Source organism: Neomonachus schauinslandi, unplaced genomic scaffold, assembly GCF_002201575.2.
Source record: "Neomonachus schauinslandi unplaced genomic scaffold, ASM220157v2 HiC_scaffold_1663, whole genome shotgun sequence".
NCBI classification, from domain to species: Eukaryota; Metazoa; Chordata; class Mammalia; order Carnivora; family Phocidae; genus Neomonachus; species Neomonachus schauinslandi.
This window is the reverse complement of record NW_025410353.1, coordinates 560-7,966: the sequence shown is the minus strand read 5'-3', so window position 1 is coordinate 7,966 and position 7,407 is coordinate 560. Positions and strand designations below refer to the sequence as shown.

The window sequence follows — 7,407 nt, the reverse complement described above, 5'->3', positions numbered from 1 at the left end:
GGCGCTGGGTCAGAGGAGGGCGCTGGGACAGAGGAGGGCGCTCTGTGGGGGGGCGCTGGGTCAGAGGAGGGCGCTCTGTGGGGGGGGCAGTGTGACATGGAGCTGCATGGCTGAGCCTGGGTAGCTGACTGCAGAGGCACGGAGTGTTTCTACACAGGCAACATGGGAGAAAGGGGGTGGCGATTGCTTCTGGGACCAGACTTGGTGTTTTCAACAGTTGTGACCTGCTGCAGTTTCTTGGCTTCCCCTCAGGTTCCTGGTGTGAACTGGCTGTGTCCCCACAGCAGTTGCATATTTGAATTACGTACGTGTTCTTGATTCTGGAGAGTGAGGTGGGGAAGCCTTTCTTTCTTTGCTGATTGGAGCGTACTGTCTACTTTTCCCTGTAGCTGACAGGTTTATCTGAAAGCTACTGAATCACAGGAAAGAGTGAACACCCCAGCCCTCCCTGCTCTCACGCAGGCAGACACTCCCCCGCCTGCTCTCCCACCTCCTTGGCTGCAGAGCTGTGGGCAGCCGACAGGGAGGGAGGCATGGGCAGGCTGGATTCTGGCTGGACACTGGTTAGTGACCTAGGGTGGCTGTGGGGAGTGGGGGGCAATAGGCCTGCTTCACGGGGGTGGGTGGGTGATGGTGCCTTGTGGTCAGAAATGGCTTGCTGGCGGGTGGGCAGCTGGGTGTGGGAGGGGGCTCCCAAGACTTAAGGCTCCAGGAATGGGGAGGGCATCTGGAGGTTTCTGGCTTTTGGGGTGTTGGTGCTGTGGGCATGTGAGGGGTGGTACTGGGTGTGCGGGTGAAGGCGGCTGGATCAGTCTGGGTTGGGGTCAAGGGGTCTCAGATGGCATCAACTGGCAGCTGGTGAGTGGGGGTGTGACTCCCCCAAGGGAGAGGGTCCCTAAGAGGCTGGGGAGGGTGGACCTGGGGTGGGTGGGCTGGGAGCCCAGGCAGTAGGTCCTGTCCAGATGGAGGGACAAGACAGGGATGGATTCATGTCCCCAGAGTGCCAAACCCCAGTGCTGGGTGGTGCATGCTACCCCTCACACCCTCTGGGGTGCCTCTGTACCCCTCTTGTCTTGTACCAAGGGGGCACACCATCCCCACCCACCTGCTACTCACTGCTGTGCTTTCCCTGCAGGTCTGAGTTCACCGACACCATCCTGTCCGTGCACCCCTCCGACGTGCTGGACATGCCTGTGGACCCAAATGAGCCCACGTACTGCCTGTGTCACCAGGTGTCCTATGGGGAGATGATAGGCTGTGACAACCCAGACGTGAGTGTGGGCGCTGGGCACAGGCCGTGGGCGGGGCCCTGCAGCCCCGGTGGGGGGTGGCGGGTGGGGGCTGTTGTCTTTGGTGTCCAGCCCACAGAGCGCAGAGTCCTGACTGTGGCCTCCCCTCTGCCTTGCAGTGTCCTATTGAGTGGTTTCACTTCGCCTGTGTGGATCTGACCACGAAACCCAAAGGAAAATGGTCAGTATGCGGGGGGCTGCTCTGTCCTTCCCTGTCTGCGGGGCGTCCTGTGCACTGCTTCCCGGCAGAGCCGGGCTGTGGCCTCAGCACTCCGGTTCAGCGCTCCTGGTTCCTGGGGCTGAGCTGGTAGAGGGACACCTGCTGCCACCTCACCTGGGGGCAAGTCTTCTATGACGTTTTCGTGATTCTTCTAGAGAACAGCTGTTTTGACTCTTTGCATTGAGGTAGAGATACTCTTAAAAACAAGTGTGAAATGGGGAGCTCTTTTCCCTGGGGCAATTTTGGGAAAAGGCAAAGAGTGTGAGCATTAAGACCGATCCAAACCTGGGCGCAGGCCAGGGACCTGCCGAAGGGCTTCTATTTAATTGGGAAGGTGTTCAGAGCACATGAGCACTTTCTGTTCCTGATCCTTGTGCTCAATGGTAGCTTTTGTGGTCTGAGATTTCATTTAAATAAACACCAGGTTTTTATTTACCTGTGCTTAAAATGGACATCTGCCCTAAAATGAAATCTTGGGAATCTTGTTCCCCAGAGGAGATGAGAAAGCCCTGAAGGACAGGCTGTGTCGTCCCGGGCTTCGGTGGGTGACGGCAGCCATGTGCATTCCCGGCACCCGGTCACCTCGGAGTCTGAGCAGTCACGGGACGCGCCCCTGAGCGGGGGTGGGGTGCCCTGCAGCAGGGCGGGCACCTGAGCGGGGGTGGGGTGGGGGGTGGGGGGCTGCTGGCCACCTGTGGGGCAGGTGTGACTTGTGGTGGGGCGCGAGGCAGGGAGATCTGATTTGAGTTTGGACAGGGGTTTGAGTTGTTTGTGGAACTTCTGGGTGGAAGAGTCCGTAGGTGATGGAAAACCATTTTGCTCCTGGGCGGGCCGTGCAGATGGGTGTCCACCCATCGTGCACTAGGAACAGGGCAGGACAAGCAGAGCTGGGGAGGCCGGGTGGGCCCCACTCCTGCTGTCTAAATCCGTGTTTCTCTGGGGTCAGTGTTCAGGCTCCTTCCCTGTTAAGTAGGACTGAAGCTCGGACACGTGTTGGTGCTGCACGAGCTGCATGTGAGCGTGTTTGCTGGGGGAGCTTTGCTTCCTCTGGGGCAGCGGCATGAGCGTGCTCAGCACTCACTCCCTGGCACAGAGCACACACTGGCGAGTGGCGGCCTGGTGCCTGGGTGGGCGCGTCCCATGGCATCAGCTGCCTCCTGCATCTGGAGCCAGGAGGGCTGAGGTGGAAAGCAGCAGGAACGATCCCTGTGTCACTCACAGCTGCCCTGGCCCAGGAGTGACCAAGGGCCGCCTCCTGTGTGTGAGGCGCTGACCCTGCTTGCCCAGGGTCACCAGGAGCACTGGCTAATCACGCAGGTCCCAGGGCCCTCTCGGCCTGCCCGCCTGGCTGGGTGTGCCACGCGCCATGCTCTGCGCACCATGCTCTGCACGCTTGGTCGCCAGCCCCTCTGGTCGCCAGCGTGGCTGTGGGTGTCGCCTCCACTCTGATTACTGATGACCCCGGCATCACACAGGGACGACCAGTTAACTTGATGGTGAGCAGTGTTCGTGCGTAGAAAGAGTCTTGCACATTGATTTGTATCTGTTGACTCCAAAACACGTGCTGGCTAGGGTGACTTCCTGGGGCTCCCCCTCGCTGGGGGTTTCCCGATGCGAGGGCCGCGTGCTCTGTGCACTCTCCCCTGGTGCCGTCCCGGCGGCCCGGGGAGGCGGGCTGTGGGCCTCTGTACTCACAGGGCCGATCACCGCGTCTTTCTCCTCAGGTTCTGTCCACGGTGCGTTCAGGAAAGGAGGAAGAAGAAGTAAGCCTGATGCCTGGACTAGAAGAGCAAGTTAATATATTCCTTCTTCGTGTTGCAATATTTTCTCTTCATTTTAAAACTACCTTGTTTCAAATGATATTTAAAAACTCAGTGGCCAGTTGTAATTCTGGATACTTCCTAAAACAAACAAGAATCCACCTGAGCCCTGTTTGCTCGAGGAGCGATCTTACGGGGACTCGCCACAGTGACTTCATTATTGGAGACTTTGTACCGGCCCCGCGCCGAGCCCGGCAGGTGCGCCGAAGAGCCGAGCCTTCCGTGGGGGCTGCGGCGGGGACCGCCCAGCCAGCGCAGTACTGTCACTCTGCAGCTGAGGCGTGAGCCTGCGAGGTCTGTCCCTGCTTCCTGGGGCGGTGCCCAGCACCTCTGGAAGCACATCTGTCCCCGCTGAGGCGTCTGCGTGTGGGACCTGGCGAGGCCTTGCTGGAGGGCATCTGCCGTGTCCGAGCTCTGGGCCGGGGCCCGTGGCCTGCCTGGGAAGGGCGGGCTCTCCCTGGAGGAGGAGGTCTCTGCTTCGCTGTGCACTGCCTTTTTCGTCTGGACTCCCAGTTCCCTCCGTGAGGGTTTTACCTTCTGGAGTAAACGGCTCTTCGTTAGCACACGGGTGGTCGTTACCGTGACCCGCCCGCAAGAGACAGATAGCTGATGCTCCGTTTCTCTGGGAATTCCTGACGTTTTTACTGTGAAGATGAAATTATTGTAATAGCATGAAGATCGTGGGTCTGTGTGTATGTGAAGTGAGTCCAGTCCAGTAAGAGCTGATTTTAAACCTGTTACGTCGTACACCGGTCAGCAGCTCATGTCCGAGGGGACGACAATTATGTGATGCGATTTGTGAATTTCTCGTGCCACGCAATTCTGGAGTGAAGCTAGGAAACTAAAGTGTGTTTTCTGTTTAATCTGCATTCACCAGACCAATCTTGAACTGTGTTTTTGGGAAGAGTTGGGGGAAATTGCATATGTTTGGTGTGCTGAGATCCATTTGTGATGGTGCATAGTGTGACTTCTGGGAGCAGGCGTGGACTCTGAGACCCTCCAGCATACGCTTAGAGGAGCCCGAGGAGTCCCGAAGAAAGAGGAAAACCTGTTTCTGTCCTCGAGGCAGGAGAAGAAATCCAGGAGGCGGAGTCGAGATGTGAAATTCCCAACTGAAGAAGAATATTGTCTTCTTTATCAGGAGGCCTTCTGGAACGGTGCAGCTGCTTCCTCCAGTGGCCTTGTTTACTGAATGTTCCCTCCTGTTCTCTAATACTTCACCAAGGACAGGAGATGACACGGAGAGAAACTTGGGGGGCTGTGTCCTGCATGGGCCACTCCTCACCAAGGCAGTTCCTGGTCGGTAAATGAGAGCTGAATGTTAACTCCGACGTCAGAGGGCAGGGAGGGTCCTGCTGGACCCTACGTCTATGGTTCTCGGCGGGGCAGCCTGCGCCAGACCTGCTGTCCTGCTGTCCTTTCTGGAGCTTCCAGGGGACTGCAGGTGAGGTCACTTCGGAGAGGGCCACCCTTTCCGTCCCAGGCTGCGTGGTTAGGGTAGGGGGTCAGCAGCTGGCCTGACAAGCTATCCCGGAACCGAAGCCTTCCTCCTGCTCAGAAAGGAGGGGTGGGGGCCTTAGGATGCGCACCGGCCTGCACGTGCCCCTCCATCTCAGCTGCAGCCGAAAACGAGGCTTGTTTGTATTTAGTAACTTAGCTTTTTGTTAACACAGGTGTTTAAAGATTGTGGGGAATAAATTGTGGAAAATTGTTTTCTTCACTCTTCTACCAGTTTTTGTGGAGAGGATAGGTAAGTACATGAGTTTGTGATGATTCTTTGGAAGCTAGTTTAATATTTGCACTGCATCTTAGAACACTTCCCAGCCGCCGCCATCATGGGGAAACTGGTGCCTGGGGGTGTGGGCTGATGGCTGGGCAGGGGCCTCCCTCACTGCGCAGGAGGGACAGCCGACTTCCCTGTCGGGAGCTGGTGTGTGATGCCGTCCTCCGCTGGTCGCTGTGTGACGACCCAGCTGCCGGCTTTCTCTTTGTAGGTTCTGTGCCTGGCTGTCTCTAGTGTTTGCTTTTGTTGGTTGCATAAATATCTCCAAACAACACCCATAGATAGAGCTTTGGAGACAATAAGACATGAGCAGAGTAGCAAGATTTATTCCCTGGAACACTGTTTGGGCCAGCACGGGTCCGCTGCCCCTCCCTGACTGTGAACGCCGATGCAACAGCGCTGTTTGCTTGGGAAAGAATGTCCTGCCACCTGGCCTGGCTCCAGCCCCGCAGGGGCGGTGGGCACCTGCCGAGGATCGCCCCGTGAGGCCTGGCCGCCTACCTCAGGGTGATGCCCACCAGACTCCGTCTGCCTGCCGGGCACCAGATCTGACCCGGAGGTGGCTGCAGAGCCCTGTCCCTTGGGTTGAGGGGGGTCCCTGTTGCAGCCGCACCTGAGCCAAGGGCGCGGGCCCTCCACGGGGCTGTGGGGTTTTCTTGTAGGGAAGGAGCGCTGTGTTCAGAGGAGACTCAGCATGTTCCTTGCTCTCAGTGCTCTGTTAGCAGTCAGCAGTTTGACCAATAGCCTCTCGTTTTCCTCTAGAACAACACATGCTGCACTTACAAAAATAATTTGTTAAACTGAGCCCCCCACATCCGTGGCTGTGTTCGTGGAGCTGCTGCAGACCCTGAGCTGAGGCCCGTGTGACTGGGGTCCCCGGGCGGGCGGGTGTGAGATGCCACTGGCCATGGCCACGGAGCCTGGTGGCTTCCGGTCTGCACGGGAATGACGGGGGTTTGCTGGGACGCGTGGGGACGGTGGCTTCGTCCCGGGCGGCCATGCGGCACTCCCGACTGGTAGCTGGCAGCCCTGGCAGGGTCTGCCTCGAGCAATAACACTCTCCGTAGAGCAGCTTCCCCGTGTGGCCGCGGCTGGAAGTCGGAACACTTGCCGTGGGCCTTGGAGATAGGAGGTTTTCCTCAGTTGTTAGTGAGCCATGACTGGTTCTTGTTACCTGTGCCGAGAGGAGTTTTAAAACAAAGTCTAAGAAAAATGTTCTCATTCAGGAGAGAGTTCTGTGAAGTTTCTTTCTTCCTACAAATGTATTTTGTGGTGTTCACTTTTACCACATTTCATCCAAAAAGATGATGCAGCTTTAACACGAATGTTACATTTTATTTTCAAGGAATTATCTATGTTCCCTTTGTAAAGGAAAGATAATATTGTAAATCTTTTTATTAAATAATGTAAAGATGTATATCTGTATTTTTGGATCATGTTATAGATTATGGATATATTGTTTAATAAATAAAGTATTTTTTGGAACAAACGTTTGAGAAGGAGTCATTCTAGGAAGTGATGAGACCTCAGTACTGTGGCCAGAGATGGTAAGTATACCCTCCGTTGAACTGTAAAGGGGTGTGCAGTGAATGGGAGGAGAGGTGTTTGGCTGCCATGGGCCCGGGCCAGTCCCGGCCTCAGCTGCCGCGGTGTCAGGAGCTGGTGCCTGAGCCCACAAGAAATGTCTGTGTAGAATACTTTGAGTTGCTGTTTTATAAAGGCATAAAGTGCTTTCTCTGGAACAGAAGGTCTGCCCTCCCAAATCTGCACAGGTGTGAAGACCCCTTTGGGAACTAAATAGTACTTAGGACATTTTTCCTTGAGGAGTGTTAATGGTCAGGGTCCTGAAACCCAGCTTGGTCACGACGACGGAGAGGCCCAGGCTCTGACCTGTTTTCCAGATGACAACCAATCCACAGACCCAGAGTCCTTGCTGGAGGGAGGGTGAGGTTCTGGAGGAAGGGCCTGGAATTTCCCTCTGGGCCTTCCAAGGTGTTTGCAGCCATTTGTGGGGGTGACTGCCTAGGAAAAGGGAACACCAGTGTGTTGTTTTGGGGTGGGTGTGGTAATCTTCACTGGCTCTGAGAGGTTGCTGAGTCCCAGAGGTCCGCGATGCCCCTGGTCGACTGGTCCGTGATCAAGTGACCGGTAACATCTGTCTGAGTGTGTCCACAGACCCGCGTGCTTGTAGCGGGGGCGCCGATTAGGATTCGGAGCTGGGGGGCTGGCTGCACCGCTTTGCGTAAGGTGGGGAGCAGGGAAGGGGGTGCCCTGTGGAGCTGGGTCTCACGCCGG

General features: G+C 56.5%; 1 protein-coding gene across 1 annotated transcript; it reads left to right on the top strand.

The window, feature by feature from the left end:
* Positions 1-1,135: 1,135 nt before the first annotated feature.
* Positions 1,136-3,823, top strand: LOC110578094 (inhibitor of growth protein 5-like; the record flags this gene model as incomplete). The annotated part of the gene is made up of 3 exons (XM_021687618.1): positions 1,136-1,271; positions 1,409-1,470; positions 3,234-3,823. Coding segments are annotated over 3 exons (241 nt in total), but the record flags the coding sequence as incomplete, so codon positions are not given.
* Between the last annotated feature and the right edge of the window lie 3,584 nt (positions 3,824-7,407).